General features: G+C 56.3%; 1 protein-coding gene across 1 annotated transcript in view; it reads left to right on the top strand.

Annotated features, from left to right (window-relative positions):
• The window catches only part of LOC117639665 (tensin-1), a 130,657-nt gene that overhangs the window by 74,122 nt on the left and 39,314 nt on the right, over positions 1-17,221 (top strand). Inside the window, exon 5 of the mRNA XM_034375538.1 lies at positions 14,563-14,601. Coding sequence (XP_034231429.1) covers positions 14,563-14,601 — 39 coding nt within the window. The remainder of the gene's footprint in view (positions 1-14,562; positions 14,602-17,221) is intronic.

Here is a 17,221-nt window from a genome sequence, read left to right as displayed (position 1 = left end):
TGGGTTTCCATTAGCCGCGTGAAACTGATCCGCCTGCACGGCGAGCGGCGCGGCAGCAACGCGCATCACTGTAAACAAAGTGCAGCCAAATCGACTCGGAGCTGGCTCATTCCCTTGGAAACATGGGTTCGACAGAGAGAGATAGAGAGAGAGAGAGACAGAGAGAGAGAGAGAGAGAGAGAGAGTGCCTCGTCGATTTGGCCTTACTATTTTACAGTGGCCTGCAAGCGTCTGTCCGCCCACCGCGTGCGTCTCGTTAATGACGTTCCGTTTGGATTCGGCGGCCCGGCGGACCCATTCCGCGCGGCGTGTCGTCGCTCTGTCTCTCTCGCACTCATGGGGCGTGCCGTATAGGTGCGAGAGAGACAGAGCGACGAAAGCGCAGTTCGGAATCACGTCGCTCTGCGGAGACCGGCCGTGGGCGCCAAAGACAAAACACATGTCGGGGCCGCTGCCTGTGTGAGGAGAATGCCGGGGGCCTCGCCGAGGGCTGCGTCGAGGCTTCGCCCCCAAGTTCCGAGTTCCTGCCTGAGCGCCCCTGAGAATCCTGCGAAGCGAAACTGAGCTCCAAGTAACCGGCCATCGTGCCCAAAACCTCGCTCCAAGCATGAGGGAAACACGGCCCAAAAGCGGGCAGTCAGGGGCGAGGTAGGCCACGCGGAGCACACGGCTGGGTGGGGCGGCGCGCGGCTGCCTACCTCCGCGGCGCTCTGCCGGCCAATGCACAAGACCGGCGGAGGCGGCCAAAACTCTAGACGCGTTTTGAGCTCCAGAGTCGCTAAACAGGACTGGTACTGAACGTGTGACCCCACCAATGGATTGCTCTCCGAACGAGGAATCTATTGTTAGGGTCACACGTTCGGTTTAAGTCCAATTTAGCAACTCTAGAGCTTAAAACGGGTCCGAAGTTTCGACCGCCTCCACCGGTCTTCTGACCCTCTGTGCGCTGCAGTGGGCGGAAGAAGGAAGAGGGATAAGGATGCCGACGAAAACAAAGCGGCCAAGGCGCTTACGGTGATGGCCAATGGGGAAAGAGGATCAGAACGGATCAGGGGATTAGCGGATCGACAATAATCAGCACCGTGGACCATCGTGGCCATCGCCATCGTGGCTCCACTCGTGGAACTGGAATCGGAAAACATTTTTCTGGGTGTCCCGGTCAATGTAATTGAAATTTTTCCTACTGTTCGTCTACTGGAACCGCGCGGTCTGGCAGGGAGTTGCATTTTCGTCGTTGTTTTCTAACGGGAGCTGGCTTGCTTGCGCCAGCGCGCTAGCGTGCCTGATAGAGCAGTACAACAAGGTGCTCCTCGTTGGCCGCCGGCCAGCGCCTCAAATCGGCCGGGAGCAGCCGGGCGATCACGGGGCCGGCAGACTCATTCCGAGAGCCGCTCTGTCTCTCTCGCACCTCTGCGGGACGCCCCGTGAGTGCGAGAGAGACAGAGCGAGCCGCGGCTGCAATGGTGTGCGGCCGATAAGGGGAAACCCTATCCGGCATGAAGCGCGACGCGAGGAGCCGGTCCAGCAGACCGATTCCGAGAGTCGTTTTCGTCGCTCTGCCTCTTTCGCCCTCATGGGGCGTTCCGCATAGGTGCGAGAGAGACAGAGCGACGAAGAGACCTCTCGGAATCAGTCGACAGCCCCGTCCCACTCCACTGCGAGCCTCGTAGGTCTTGGCAGGTCCTGGCCGTCCTGCCAGGACGAGACCAGGCGATTTGTCGCGAGGAATACTTCCAGTAAAACGAGTAGTTGATGTCACCTCGGCCTTGCGACTTGCGCAGTCGGAGCAGAACAATGGAGCGCCCGGCACGCCTTTGGGTGCTAGACGGTGGTACTGCACTGCTCACAAAAACGAGAAAGGAAAAAAAAGCAAAGCTATTTTCTTTACGAAAAGCCGTCAAGGCCAGGCGACCAGTGTCGCCCTTGTATTTGTGGGCGCAGCTGTTAAAACTACCGAGAGAAAAAAAATAGTCGACGTGAGGAATCGAACCTGGGATTTCCGACTTCGGAATCCGACGCCTTTACCTCCTCCGCCACGGCCTTCGACGGCCGCAGGAGGCGGGCCACCTCAATGTCCCACTGTGACGCTGACGCTGACCTCACACTAAAGTGACGCGCCGCCTCATTCATAGAGGCTGCCAGTCGCACTGCTAGTTAACCGCACTTCCCGCCCCACTGCACTTGCACTGTGTATTTGGGCCGAAAGCAAACTTCCCGCGGCCCCGCCCCGTCCGTCCGTCCGTCCTCGCGGCACTCGCTGTAAAAATTCGCTGTCACTTCACGAAAAAATAGTGGCTGACATTTTCATCACTTTAAAATATGTCACCCTAGAGTTTCCGGCAAAGCTCCTGAACCATGGGCGTGACATCATTGTCGTCTTCTGGTGCGGTAGCGTTCTTAGAAGGAAAATGAGCCTTGAAATGGTCATCGACTGAGAAGCCGAAATTTTGGCAGTGCCCCTTTCCTAGAGATACGGAAGACTTCCCCACTCGCTGTTTCTGCTGCTGCCCGATGGCAGCGGGGGAGAATGTCACAGCGACTCCACGACGTCGCCATTCACGAGTGTGTGTGTGTTGTGTGTGTGTGTGTGTGTGTGTGTGTGTTTGGCGGCCCTAATTCCATAATGGCACCGGTGCCTCAAGCGCACTCCAGCCATGGGCGATCCTCCATGACGCTGATGACTGCTGATGACTGCTGATATGGCTCGTTCCGTGTCGTCCGGATGGGCGGGAACCGGTTCAATCAAAGTCGCCCACCCGAGGAGGTTACGTTGCAATTGTGTGTGTGTGTGAGTATGTGTGTGAGTGTGAGTGTGTGTGTGTGTGTGTGTGTGTGTGGACGTACCGCGGTGCTTGATATGGCGGCCCGTACGCGTCGACGCGGCACTATTAGTAAATATTTGCATGTCAAAAAGATGCGCGGCCGTCGCTCATCGGGCCGCTCGTCGCCCCGGACGGCCGCGGACGGCCGAGACGCGGCGAGGATGGGCCGCCGCCCGGCCAGCACATTAATAAAATTTATCGTTTTCTCCAATTACCTGCCGCGACTTTTGTCCGGTCTGGTATGCAAAACGGGAGAGCGGCGCGTTTTTGCGTGCGGGCGTGTGTGTGTGCGTGTGTGCGTGTGTGTGTGTGTGTGTGTGTGTGTGTGTGTGTGTGTGTGTGTGTGTGATGTATGTATGAATGTATCTATGTATATGTGTGCGTGTGTTTGGGACGGGGTTGCAGGGGCGTTCTCCTTGGGATGGCAGTTGGCGTGAGGCCTCGCTGCCGCCCCACCCCGCCCCACCCCACCCCGCCTCGCTCATCAGCTGATAACAGCGACAGACATGTGAGCGGCAGGCCTGGCCTGGCCTAGAGGCCCTCCCTTCCCCGACGCGAGGGGTATCACCGTACGAACTCTCCGTTCCGTGCCGATTGCTGTTGGGCTCCGCCATGGCTCCGCCGTCGGCTTGGCAGTGCGGCCGGCAGGTCGTCCGTTCGCCAGTGATCGCCGAGCCGCCGCGGCCCCGAGTCGCCCGCGACACCGCGCGTCTGCCGCGAACCTCGCCGCGATGCCGCGACTCGCGTCGTAGCGCCCCGTCGCGGAGCACCATGCCGGGCTCCACGACCGGGTCACCCAGGCCGCCCCCGGCAGCAGGGCCGGCAGGGCCGGCAGGGCCCCGACGGCCGCAGTCCCTGCCCGTGCCCGCCAAGGCGCCGCCCCCGACGGCCGCGCCCCCCGCCCCCGGCGCCGCCCCCGGGGCTGGCGGTGCCGCGCGCGCCGCGCCGCGCCGCAGCCAGTCCCTCCTCGTCGGCGACAAGCCCGTCCTCCGGAAGGTAGCCAGCAGACTGATTCCGAGAGTCGTTTTCGTCGCTCTGTCTCTCCCGCACCTAAACGAGACGAGAGAGACGGCCACGAAAACGACTCTCGGAATCAGTGTGCTGCCTGACGGCCTGCCTGGCGGCCTTGACGGAGTGCAGCAGCGAGGCCTTGCCAATAAAACGGGGGCAGTCCCGGTGGGATTTGAACCGCGGAACCGCGGGTCGTTATCGTCCGTCTCGGCGTGACAGCAGCACTGATAACCGAGGCGTGCTTACCATTACCCGACTCGTCCGAAATGAGGAAGGACACGCCGTCTGAGAGTCCGCGAGTAACCGTCCGGTCCCCGTCATATTTTTCAGTGCGCCTAGCGCGGCTATCTCCGTGCAAAACACTCGACGCGACGCGCCGCAGCGCCGCGTCTTGGCGCGCAAGCCGCGCTAGCGTAGCGCCAAGCTATCTCTTCCGCCGATCTTGCCTTATCTCGCGATCGTCGTCTCGCCTTAAGCAACCGGCCGCGCCGAAAAGAGCGTCCTCTTTCTGCGGCCCGTTAATTTGCTGCGTGCATCGCGCGGTGCATGCGGTGCCTTGCAGTGCCGGTCCGGTACGGCTTCCTGAGGCATCGATTGGACGCGACGCCCTGGCGCCCCGACCTACCGCCTCATGCCCAAGAATGGTTTCGTCGCACTGAGAAAACCTTACGAATTTTAGGCCTTAGAAAAGCAGCTTGTTGTAACGAAGTATTTTGAGCATACATAAGCTTACAAAGAAAATACTTGGTAATTTACGAGCTATTTCTTCGTATAACAAAGTAGATTAGTTTGATTTATTTATGCTCAATGCTCAAAATACTTCGTAAGGTTTTCAGTGTGCGTTCTGTCTCTCTCGCACTCGGCGGACGTCTCCTAGGGCCGAATGGGTGCGGCAGAGGCAGAGCGACAACCATCCTTCGGATGACCTGCCGAACGAGACGGTCGAAAAAGTATTTTTCTAGAACCAAGACCTCGACCAAGACAGTTAAAACTTCGAACAAGTGAATTCACATACATGTTCATAGTCAATTCACTTGAATTTTTTTATAGCCAATTCAATTGAATGTTTATATCGTCAATTCTTTTGAACGTTCATATAGTCAATTCAATTGAATATTTTTACAGTCAATTCACTTGAATGTTTTTGCAGTAATTTCACTTGAATGTTTAAAGTCAATTCACTTGAATGTTTCTACAGTAATTTCACTTGAATGTTTAAAATCAATTCACTTGAATGTTTAAAATAAATTCACTTGAATGTTTAAAATCAATTCACTTGAATGTTTAAAATCAATTCACTTGAATGTTTAAAATCAATTCACTTGAATGTCTTTACAGTAAATTAAGAAACGACTTTTTTGTGTGTGCGGACTGCATCCGGCGGTCCCGGGGACGTCAGGGATTGCATTATTGTCGCGGAAACGGCACCGCCACCGCCAAATCGAAAAACAAACCCGACTGACAACGCGAGCGATGCGCGGCGCAGCATGTGCTGTGCTGCTGCGTGGGACTGACGACGCGGTGGAAAAAGGGGGCGGGATATTGCCGCGCATTATTTTACAGTCGACGCTGCTCGGTGCGAAAGCGGTCGTTTCATTACGCATAAGTCCTAACACACACACACCCTTTCCTTCTCTTTACCGGATCAACTCCTGATTTACCCCTGCAAGTAGCAGTAGGTTGTGGAAAGCGGGCAGCAAAGTGGATTTGACGAAGAAAGAAAAGACAGTGCCTGCTTCTGAGAAATGTGAAGAGAGCGAGAGAGAGACTTGGAGTCAATTTTTTTCCTTTTTCCAATTTTTTTTTCCGGCGATGTTACTCAATCATACATGCTCATTGTTTTGCGTTATCTCGCCCGGCGGTTCGAGAGCGAGCGCCTTCGTCCTTGCGTCTGGAGCCCATTGAATCTCTTATCGCCGCCCCTGGCCTTGATCTTTTGCATTTCGAGTGCCACCTGCGCGGTCTCTCTCTCTCTCTCTCTCTCTCTCCCTCTCTCTCTCTCTCTCTCTCTCTCTCTCTCTCTCTCTCTCTCTCTCTCTCTCTCTCTCTCTCTCTCACACACACACACACACACTACTGACATGCGGCCGTGATTTATTTCTAAAGAATTCAATTTCACGGTTGGGCATGGCGAGGCCTTATCTCTCTCTCTTCTCTTCTCTCGTCTGTATGATTTCGGTATCGGCAGGTCGCGCGGGTCAGACAGAGAGGGGGCGAGGGGCGTGGTGGGGGCGGGCATCGCCATGGCATCGCCTAGTGACGGTCGGTCGGAAGCGATTCGTGTTTCTTTTTTGTTTTTGCTCGGTCGCTTCTCGTTTTATGGCTGAACTCGATCCGCGCTGCGCACAGGACCGCGCCGGCGACCTCTGAACTCGGAGAAATGCGGTGTTTTAGCGGTCGATGTCTCTCGGAAGTCGCCCGGGACACACAAACATTTCCCGGTCTCGCCTTATTTCGGCGTGGCCTGGCCTCCACTCCCAAGATCCTACTGAGCTTTTCCTTCGAGAAAGCTTGTTACCATATGACGGCAGGGCGAGCGTAGAAACCTATGGTGAGGGCTTCTGAGTAAACTTATGACCAGATCTGTTTACTACGAACAAATTTCTCTTTGCTGTATTATGATAGAATTTTGTCTCAGAGCAGTGACAATCAGTTTAGTGTCATGACTGAGCTGCATTTCTCAGTAGGACTTTGGGAGTGTAGCTGAGGCCGTGGTGCAGTACGCGCGCACCGGCTCCGTGAATTTGAAGCAACGAACGCGGAAATAACGCGACTTTGAAGGCGGAGGCTGGCACGGCCGGGCTCACCGGGGCGTGGGCCGCGGTCTGAGCGGCGCGTCGTCGCTCCGTCTCCCCCACGGGACGCCCCTCGAGTGCGAGAGAGACAGAGCGACGAAAGCGCCGTTTGGAATCAGCCGACTGCGCTGGCTGGTGCAGCACGGTTTGCCAGACGCGGACGACGCGTTCGCGGGAGGTGCAAGGGGATGGGGGTGGGCAAAGGGGTGGGCTGGGGGTGCGCAAGGGGTGGGCTAGGGGTGGCCAGGGTGGCGGGATCGCGTGCTGAACCCCCGTGTGCCCCAAGGCAAGCCCCAAGGCCGTGGAGGCTTCGACCCGCTATGGAGACACCGCCCTCAGCATCCACCGGCAGTGGCAGCGCCTCCGGGTGGCCGCCTTCCCCACCGTCGCCAACTCAGCCGTCGTCACCGCCAGCGAGATGCCGGTAAGCCAGACGACGCCAGAGCGGAGGACACGGGTTCAAATCCCGGCAGTTTGAACGTACTTTTTCAAAATAGGTTTCGAAGATCGAGTGAGTGCGGCTAAACAGTTGCGACTTTGCATGTAAATTTGGAATACAAATTGTTGAAAGGTAGTCTATAGAAATGTTCAGGGGGTAATGAAAAGCGTAGTTTTATCTTTTTCAAGCAGTGGCCTACCTCACGCCCAAAAGGGTTGTAGTATTATATTCTTGAAGCAGTGGACTACCTCTAGTCGAAAGGGGTAATATTACCTGTTTGAAGCAATGGCCTAGCCTCACGTCAAAAAGGCCAATATTAGGTACCTTTAGAGAGGCTCATGCTTGACGGAGCCGTTTGTTGAACGTCCATCCTTAAACCTCTGGAATGACTGATCAGACCGTGGTGGGCGCAGTGGGCCACGCCGTCTGCAACTGGTGGCTGTCTGTTGGAGGCGTTTCGGCCGCTGCCCGCCAGAGCGCGCCACGGGCAAGCCTTGAGCCGCGTCGCCGCCTCCCTAGCGGCCCTGAGCGCGCGGGGTATGGCCGCAGCCGGGGAATGAATGGGGAGATGGATAGATGGATGGATGGGTGAGATGGAGGGAGCGCCAGCCACGGTGCAAGGCAGAAGAGAGGCTCGGGCGGGAAGGGAAGTCACCATGCGAGAGCTGCGACTGAAAAGATGTAATAAAATTGGAGGGTATATATCATGAGTTGAGTTAGACCGCGGCAGCCGCGGATCGCGGATCCATGCCCTAGGTCGAGGACTGTAAGCGCTTAGCTACGAAATGGCACTGGCAGCCTTATGATCCAGTCAAAATCCACTGCTCAATTTGCTCGGGAACCGTTTTTGCCATTGCCCTATTCGCATCGTTCTTAATATTTTAACCCTGGTGTATGTGCGCAAACTGCGCAAACTCACACACCGACACACACACACACACACACCACACACACACACACACACACACACACAACCCCCTGTTGCGAACACCGACCCCCTCGGCGAGGGAGGCAATGACTTTTTATCATGGCGCGTTAACACCGGCCAGCGAGGCGTGAGCGGCTGAGTCAGGCCCATAACACAGACACACACACACACACACACACACACACACACACACACACACACACACACACACACAGCAGCCTGCCTCAACCAAGCCGCGCGTGCCCAGGAGGGCCCAAGAGGGTCGTGAGAGGTGGGCATCCGCTCACATCCGGAGGCGGAATGGGCCCCGACGGCCCCGACGGCCCCCACGCCCCCGACGCCCCCGACGCCCCCGACGACGCCACGGCCCCCGCCGAGACGGAAGCGGCGCATGAAAAATGATTGGGTTCGAATCCCAGCGTCGGCGTCGTCCCGCGACAGAGGTGCCGTATTATCATATCGACAGCCCGACGGCACAGGTTCCATTCGGGGTGGGCATCCTTTTTCTTCGTCTCTGCTCTTTCTGTCACCCGCACCCACACACACACAAACACACACACACATACAGCGCGCTCCGTGGGACTCCATGTCACTTTAATGAAGTCCGGGTGACCCCGTGTGGTCGGCGGCTCCATCAACTTCCCTGTGACCACACCCACACTACGTCCACACACACTCATTCACTCACACACACACGAGCGCGATAGCCAATCGATATCTCGAAAGCTAATAAACTAGCTCGAGGTATCCTTTACGGTGATGAACGGATGTCGCGGCACCCCACCCTCTTTTGCCCCAGTATCAGACAACTGCAAAGAAAAAACACGGATAAAAGCGGGAAATTTTAAAAACAAAACCAAAAAAATTGTTTCCACTTTTGGCATGATTGCAGTGGAGCTTTGCTGCTTCCGTCGATGAATAAAACATGCGTTTAATTGAACGGATAGGCGGCGGTGCGATTGCAGATTGCAACCTAGCAGCCAATCAGGTGCGCGGTGATTTCTCATCCCTTTACCGTCGGGCCGTCGCCTCGCTTATGACGGCGTAATTGTGCGGCGTAACTTAGATTTGAGCGCCTCTAACTTTTTCATCCCGGAGCCGGCGATGCAAATTGTTTGATTCATTGTTCCCGCGCCGTTCCCACGCCCTAAACCGGTGGCGATAAAGGCAATAATGGGCCGTTGTTGTTGCTTGCAACTAGCCAGGGGCAGCCGAGCCGCGCCGTGTGCAAGCATACCGGAAAAATAAGGCACGCGAGCGAAAAAACAACAACAATTGAAAAACAGGGAAATTTCATTCATGTTGGGCAATGGTGCCGTCGGAGGGTGTTGAACCCCGTCCTCCGGTGTGGAAAGGCGGCCTCGCAACGACCTGAGCTACCGCATGCGAGACGAGGGGTTACTACCGGTTCACTGGATTTCGTAATGTCCCTCAAAGGCAATGACTCCGTCGAAGGCAGGTCTTGAATTTTTTGTTGTTGTCTTTTTTTGCAGTGCACTCTCTTGCTTGGTCTCTCTCTCGGGGGTTGCGCCTTAATACGGTGTTGTTGATCCGTGTTGGCTCTCCTTCCCCCTCCCCACTTTTTTCCCTCCCTCGTCGTGTTTCGTTTCGCCCCTTAATTCCGAGTCCTCGGCTTCCCGCAGCTCCCTCAGCTCGCGCCCCGCAGAGGAGCTAATAATCATTTTTGAGTGAAAAGCGCACGCAGAGTGGAGGGGGAAGGTAATAGAAAAAGCGCCACGACGCACAATGCTGTGATGTACAACACAAACTGGCTCAAGTTTTTGGCTTTTTAACACCAATTTTTTGTGAATTAGTCTATTTTTTTGGAGCACCCAAAAAAATGGTTTCTTAATATTTAATTTTCTTGGTTTTTGGAAGAAAAAAATCTCTCCATTAAAAAAATGGGTTAAGAAAAATTTTCCTGCAAAAGCCAAGAAAATTTAAATTTTTTATCCAAGAAGTAATTTTTGGGTGAGCATCATCTGATAAAAACGTTAATACAATCGCATTTTCTTGATATCGTCCTACATATTTTGCCAACCCACTCATTTTGACTTATAAAATTTTACATTTTGTCGTTTCTACTGGGTTCGGTGTTCCGTGCCTCGGGAAACAATTTCCAGCGGCCCGATGTCCCGGTGCTCGTCGTGCAGCACGTCACTTTGGGGAATGGGATTTGGCCGCCGCGGCGTGGAATTTTCACGCGCGTTGCGATTGTGCCGAGTCGCCGCCCGGCCCGGTCCTCCTTACATATTCAGCGCGGTGGCTCCGAGGTACGCCCCGCCACGCACCACGCGGCACCACGCCCACGCTCACTTTGTCTCTTCAAGTTGTTCGCAGTTCGTACGAATGCGTACGTCCCCGCGGGGGCAGGGCGCCGCGACTGCGGCACTTTTCAAAAAGTAAGAACAACAAAAATGAGGACTGCTACACCGGGAACCGCGGCGTTTTCCGCTTTTCCCGCAGAGTGTCCGTAAAGGTGTGGGTACAATGTTTACTGCCGCTGTGCTGTGCGCTGCTCGGCGCTGCGCTCCCTATTACTTATTCCCGAGGACGTATATCCCCCTGTTCCGGCTCGCTCTCTATCATCTGGACCTCCAGCAGGAAGCCGAAGCCTCACCGCGGCGCGCGCGCCACCCAGACTCATTCCGAGAGTCTCTCTCGCACTCATGGGGCGTCCCGTGCAGGTGCGAGAGAGACAGAGCGACGAAAACGACTCTGCTGGAAACCTCCGGGGTCATGGTGTCCGATGTGATGGCTCTGTCTTTGCCTCCTACCGGTAAAGGTACACTTCAGGCCAGGACCATGTCCCCTGCCATTGGGCTCTCGGTCTGGGTGCCCCGGGCTGACTAGGGCTGCCTCCGGCTGACCGCAAGTGATCAACACATGGACTTGAGTGGGGCCCGGTGGGGTTCGGCGAGGGGGATGGCCGCCCAGCTGGTGGGGTGGCGGCTGCTGGCGTCGCGGCGCCGCCGCCCTTCGCCGCCCCCGCCGCTGCCCCCTGGACGGCGCCAGCACCCCCTCCCCTCCCCGACGCGGCGTGGCGGGGATCCAGAAGGCGGCCAGGGCCCCGGCCAGGGCCCCGGCCAGGGCGGCAGTCTAGTCCGGACCGCAGCCCGAAGGCTCCGCGCCGCACCGCGCCGGCCGACGCGCGGAGAGACGCGAACCGGGAACCGAACCGCGAACCGGGACATGTTGCACCGCGATCCCCCTGACTCTGGTCGCGGCATGCACCCCGTGGAGCGTGTGGCCCCCATGGCGTAGGTGAGTCCGCACCGGCCGCGTCAACCTGGTGAGAGGGCGGGAAAAAGTGGCACGGCCGGTAGTTGAACCCAGGGTCGGCATTGGGAGTGACCACGTGCCCTGCTCGAGGGTGGGAAAAAGTGGCACGGCCGGTAGTTGAACCCAGAGTCAGATGAGGGCGGGGTAATATATGGCACGGCCGGTAGTTGAACCCAGGGCCGACAGCGCGCTGCCGACACCGAGCCTCCCTGTGGTCCGGCTTCGCGGGGATGAGTTTACCGCGCGTGCTTTGACCCTGAGCGTCACCGCAGAGGCCAGGGCAGAGGCCTCAGAGGCCAGGCCGAGGCCGGGGTGGAGCGAACCGGGTGGCCGCCGCTAGGCAAGCCGTCGCCTCGCGTTACCGCGTCGTGTGGCTGTGGTCAAGGCGGCCTCACTCTAGTTTCCTATTTTCCAGCTCGTGAATTGGACTTGGGGTGGTCCTGGCTCGATTGGGTCTTCGAAACCTAAGCACTACGCTTGAAGACGGGCGCAAAACGCTTCAGCTCTACTATAGTGTTTCCAATTTGCTCAAAAAAAAAAACCATTTACTTGGTGATTATTTTATTTTTTGAAGAGGCTGCAAGTTGGGCTCATTTGAATGCAGAACGTAAACAAAAGCCTGTAGCTGCAGTGCGAAGTAAAATTTCTGTGCACACTGAGAATGAAAAAGTCTTGATCAATGCCCAATTTTGGGCGTGGTATACTCTATCACCCAATCGCCCAAATTTGGGTGAGGAAGGCTTCTTGCCCATATTTGGGTGAGGAAGGGCGTGTCAGCTTCATGGCTTCACAGAATTATGACCAAAATTTGGGTGAGGAAACCCTCCTCACCCAAATTTGGGTGATAAAGAATTCCTCACCCAAAATTTTAGTCATGATCATGACTCTTTCATTCTCAGTGGCAGCATGCTTTTTGAGCGCGGGTGATTTTTTCGAGCCTTCTTCCAGCGAGCCGAGGACCTAGGCGAGAGAGTCGTCTCGTCCCCGCGGACGCGGAATGGACGTGGCGGGGCGGCGGCTGGCATGCACCGTGTTTGCCTGCGCTCTGTTTGGACAGACATTTAGCAGCTGGACCCCAGCGAGCAAGGCAAACGAGTACGCCGTACAGTACCGGCCCACCAAATGACACCTTGTCTGTTTTGGGAAGAAAGTGTCCCACTCGGCGTCTGTTACGCGTCGGCTACGTCCCGGCCAGTGAGTGCGTTTCGGATTTGTTTTGTTTGAGGTTGCCTTTGCCGCGCGAACGCGACAAAGACTCCTCCCCGCCGCTCGTGGAATAATGGGCAAAGAGTGAGCTGCCACGCACACCAACCAGCGCAGCGGCACACCAACTAACACACGCACACACCGACACGCACAGCAACACCAACACAGCGACGCGCCCTCCGATTGAACCGCGGGGATCATCAATATGAGACGCGCGTACCGCTGTGTCACTCTGGAAATAAATTATCGGACCGAGCTCATCGCGTGGAGTGAGAGAAGGCGAGTGTCGGTGTGTGTCTGTGTGTGTAAGGTGTGTGTGTGTGTGTATGAGAGAGAGAGAGAGAGAGAGAGAGGCGACGGCCCGCCACCATATCTGTCAACGGCACCCCTGGTCCCCATGGTGCGCCATGGCGGGTCGCGGTGACTTTGTGCGAGGGCACTCTTCGCCGTCCCGGCACTGCATTGATCGTGGTGTGCAGCAGCAGGTGCATGTTGTTGTGGCGGCCGTCCACCGCGTCCTTGACAACAGGGTGGGGCCCTCTGTGGGCCGCGGCCCTCGCGGGGCGTCGCGGGGCGTCGCGGGGCGTCGCTCGGTTGGAGACGTCCCCGGCACTGCCGCTCGCCTGGCTTGCCAACTGCGAAGCGAAGCGTCCAGTTAGCAAAAGTTTTCAAAGGCGGGCTTCCGCGCCCCACCCCGGGTTGGCCGGGAAGTCCTCGCTAGTTCCCAGGGCGTCCCTGGCAGTCCCTGGCGCATACGTTATGCAACAGCGGACACTGAACCTCCCCCACCCCCTTGGCTGGGTGGCGGGCAGGGCGGGGCAAGGCGGGGGTGAGGAAGATTCGCTACCTCTATCTGCGTCCTCCATCTGGGCGAGCGACGTCTCTGTGAATGGAACCCGGAGGCTAGGCGCTTTCTGCCTGGAGGTGACCCCAATCCAACTAAATTTTTTTTTACAAAAGCTGGGTGGTATTTTTTGAACTTGAAAAAGTACTGCAGTACTGCAAACCAAGCTAAGCAACAAAACTGTTTCAAAATCCGAAATAAAAAAATTTTTGCTTTTGTGCCCAAAGAAAAAGTGAACTTTTTCAGAAAATTTGACAATGACTTGAGTCTTTTATGTACCCTTGTTGGCATGGATGTCTTGGCGACAGATCGCTGCTGCGAAGCCGTTTCTCATTGAAAGCTCTGTCGACGGAGAGAGAGAGAGAGAGAGAGAGAGAGAGAGAGGGGGGGGTGAGGTATTGTAGCCGCGGCCCGATTGCCGGGGCCTGGAGTGGGGGGTGAGCTGTAATCACCTTAATGGCTACTCTACAACACGCGGCAAAGGTCTTGCTTGACGTTGTGGTTCGCCTTTTTGACGCGCACCCCTGCCTGGCCGCGTCGTGTCACAAAGTGCACGCCCCGCTACGTGTCACACTCACGCACTCTCACACACGCACACACACACACACACACACACACACACAGGCGGCACGTTCGACGTAATTGGGCCGCTAGTGCGGTAAATCGGCGGCCATTGTCCGTCGCCACGCCCCGCGACGGACTGCGCTCCGGCACGCGTGTTACCAACCTAGGCGTGTTAATTTCTCTCTCTCTCTCTCTCTCTCTCTCTCTCTCTCTCTCTCTCTCTCTCTCTCTCTCTCTCCCAATCAATGCGCACCTCTCTGCTGATCGCGGAGGGCCTGCTCCTCTACGGACCTCGGAGGGCTGTTTCGGCGTCCTTGACAACCCCCCCCCCCCCCCCCCCCTCCCTCCCTCCTTCGGCCCTTCCGCTGCGAGTGCTCGGCCCCTGGTTCGTTCCGGGGAAACTTTTCACCGGCCGGGAACTTATCGCTAACCGTTGTTCTGTACCTCGAGTCGGACCCCGCTGCTGCTGCTGCAGGAACCCCCCCTCTCCCTCCCTCCCCCCTCCCCCCTCGGCACTGAACTGCATTGCATCGGCCCGAGTGACCCACAGGGGCGGAAACTTGGTGGCTCCAGTGGCTTTGACAACAGACGGGGAAACTCCCGACCCGATTCCCGCTTGCCTGTTTTCGTCTTCGTCCACTGATTTCGCCCGCCTGCTTTTTCTGTTGCAGCACATCAAGGAGACCCAGAAGCCTGGCGCCAAGGGGAAGGTGAGTACTGTACTGAGCGAACCGTCGTCTCGTCGCTCTGTCTCTGTCGCACTCACGGGGCGTCCCGTAAGGGTGCGAGGGAAGCAGCGAGCCCTTAAGTGATCGAAACTTTTGTTTACTACTGTATGCAAAATTGGTAGTCATTTTACCATGACATTTCGATCAGTGTAAAATGATGTCTGTTTGCATCACAAATTGATGACAATGTCACCGCAATCCATTGGTGAAATTTTCCCCAGAGGTCCTGCTTACTGCGTGAGGACGTCTTGATAGTAAAATTAGCCTTGATATTGTCATCAAATGACCTTAATTTTTGCAGTGTCTTGCTGAAGTTGCCTTCAGCACCCTCACAGGTCATGCCTGCACTGCAACACACTGCCCCGCCAGAAATGCACTGGCTAATAGTTCTCCTGCTGGGCCCGCTGCGCTATGTCGCCTTGGCCTGCCTTGGCTCAGGGTACAGAGTATTCCTGGAATTCCTGGCCGGAGTCGTGCCGGTCGAAACGCAATGCCGTTTAGAATAAAAACAGGCCGCTTTACGGAGGGCCCCTGCGGTCCCCCGCGGTAGCGCGCGCTCAGAGGCGCGCCGACCCGCAAAGAGAGAATATGCAGTGCACTGTATAAACACAAACCATCCATACGTAAGTGCACGCACAGTGCGCCTTCTTTCCTCTCCCTAAAGCACACACACAGACGCATTCACTCACACATTCACACACTCGGAGCGCAAACTCGGTTCCGAGTTTGGTCCCCATTGAGTGGCTCTGCGTGCACATTCCAGGGGGCCTCTGAGGACGGCCTTTGCATGCATTAATTCGCGCCAGTGAAGACGTTCAGAGTTGGCGGAGGAGAGGGGGAGGACAGTTATCAAAATTGAAGTGTCGGCATATTGTGAATAGCTCTGTTAGTTTAAAAAAATTGATCCTGGAAGTACCTTTGAAATACCTGGAAAACTTCAAAAGACGCAAAACTTTCAGGGATCCTGGTTTTGTCTACCAAAGTGAAGAATCTGGCACACTGTCAAAAAAAGAACTGGAAATTTTAGGCAGTCCTGCTTAGGAAAACCTGCCAGAGATTTCAAAACCTACTATTCATAATTTTGACTCCATTTCGAGTGTGCTGCTCAATGTTTTTCAAGAAAAAATTCGTCCTCTTATTAAAACCTTTGGGATTATTTTTTTTTTTTAACAGTGAGCGAACGAACGAACAAGTTGTTCACTTACGTGTAGCGAATGGTAACAAAGGCGGGGCCAGCTCATCGAAGGGCGTCGAGGGTTGCCAACATTTCAATGTTGGAGTTCAGAGAATGTTCAGAGAAAGGGGGATGGAAGTGAGCCTAATTGGCTGCAGTGCAGACTGCTTCCGAGAGTCTCTTTCATCGCCCTGTCGCGCTCACACTCGCGGGGCGTTCCGTGTGGGCACGAGAGAGACAGAGCGATGGGACAACCCTCGGAATCGGTGTACTAGGCCGGGGGTGGGTGCTGGCCGTGCTGGCACTCGGTCAGGTTGGCGGCCTGATGAAGCACAGTGGGCCAGAAGACCGGTGGAGGCGGCCAAAATTCTAGACGCGTTTTGAGCTGCACTGTCGCTAAATGGGATTCGAACCGAACGTGTGACCCCACCAATGGATTGCTCTCCGAACGAGGAATCCATTAATGGGGTCACACGTTCGGTTTGAGTCCTGTACAGCGACACTGATGCCGAAAACGCGTCTAGACTTTTGGCCGCCTCCACCGGTCTTCTGGCCCACTGTGCACCGTGTCTCCGTGTCCCTCTGCCGTGGGGCACGCCGCCAGTGCGGCGAGCTATTGAAACGCCATGAAAGTGAGTGGCCGCCTCCGGCCGCCTCTCCGGCCTTTATCGCCCGTTAAAAGCGGGTCCCGGAAAAGGAGAGCGGCCAATCTGACTGCCGTAAACGACTTGAAACATCGCCCGTAAAACCGTGAAGCAAAGCCAATTCCCATGAAAATTTGTCCCCGGCCGCGCGAACACAAGGGCAGGCGGACGGACGGGCGGACCGGACGGGCCCCGCGGGCCCCGGGGCGGTGTCTAATAAATTGTCGCGCTGAGGAGGGGCCAGACAGGGAGCGCCACGCGCGGCGCCACCCTGCACGTCGCGACGCGTCGCCGGCCAGCGCGGATTTCGCAACCGTCACCGCGCTTGTCACCACGGCCACCACACAGTGGGCCAGAAGACCGGTGGAGGCGGACAAAACTCAAGACGCGTTTTGAGCTCCAGAGTCGCTAAACAGGACTCGAACGGAAAGTGTGACCCCACCAATGGATTCCTCGTTCGGAGAGCAATCCATTGATGGGGTCACACGTTCCGTTCGAGTCCCATTTAGCGACTCTGCGGCTCAAAACCCGTACGGGACTTCGACCCCCTCCACCGGTCATCTGGTGCACTATGGACCCTGCCGAGGGGCTGCTGGGTGTCGTCCCCAGTGCCCCGAGTCACCGTCGCAGAGGCCCTACAAGATGATAATTACGATTTCCCCGAGACGCTTGGCCGTTTTCAATGAAGGAATCTCGCACAACGCGGTGCTGGCCTCGTCAGCCTCTTGTAAACTAGTTGCGTCCCCCGTCTTCCCGAGCCATTAGCGTTTTATCATTTTTTTTC

The sequence above is a fragment of the Thrips palmi genome, unplaced genomic scaffold, assembly GCF_012932325.1.
Source record: "Thrips palmi isolate BJ-2018 unplaced genomic scaffold, TpBJ-2018v1 HiC_scaffold_11, whole genome shotgun sequence".
Lineage (NCBI taxonomy): Eukaryota > Metazoa > Arthropoda > Insecta > Thysanoptera > Thripidae > Thrips > Thrips palmi.
This window is presented reverse-complemented; position numbering and strand designations above follow the sequence as displayed.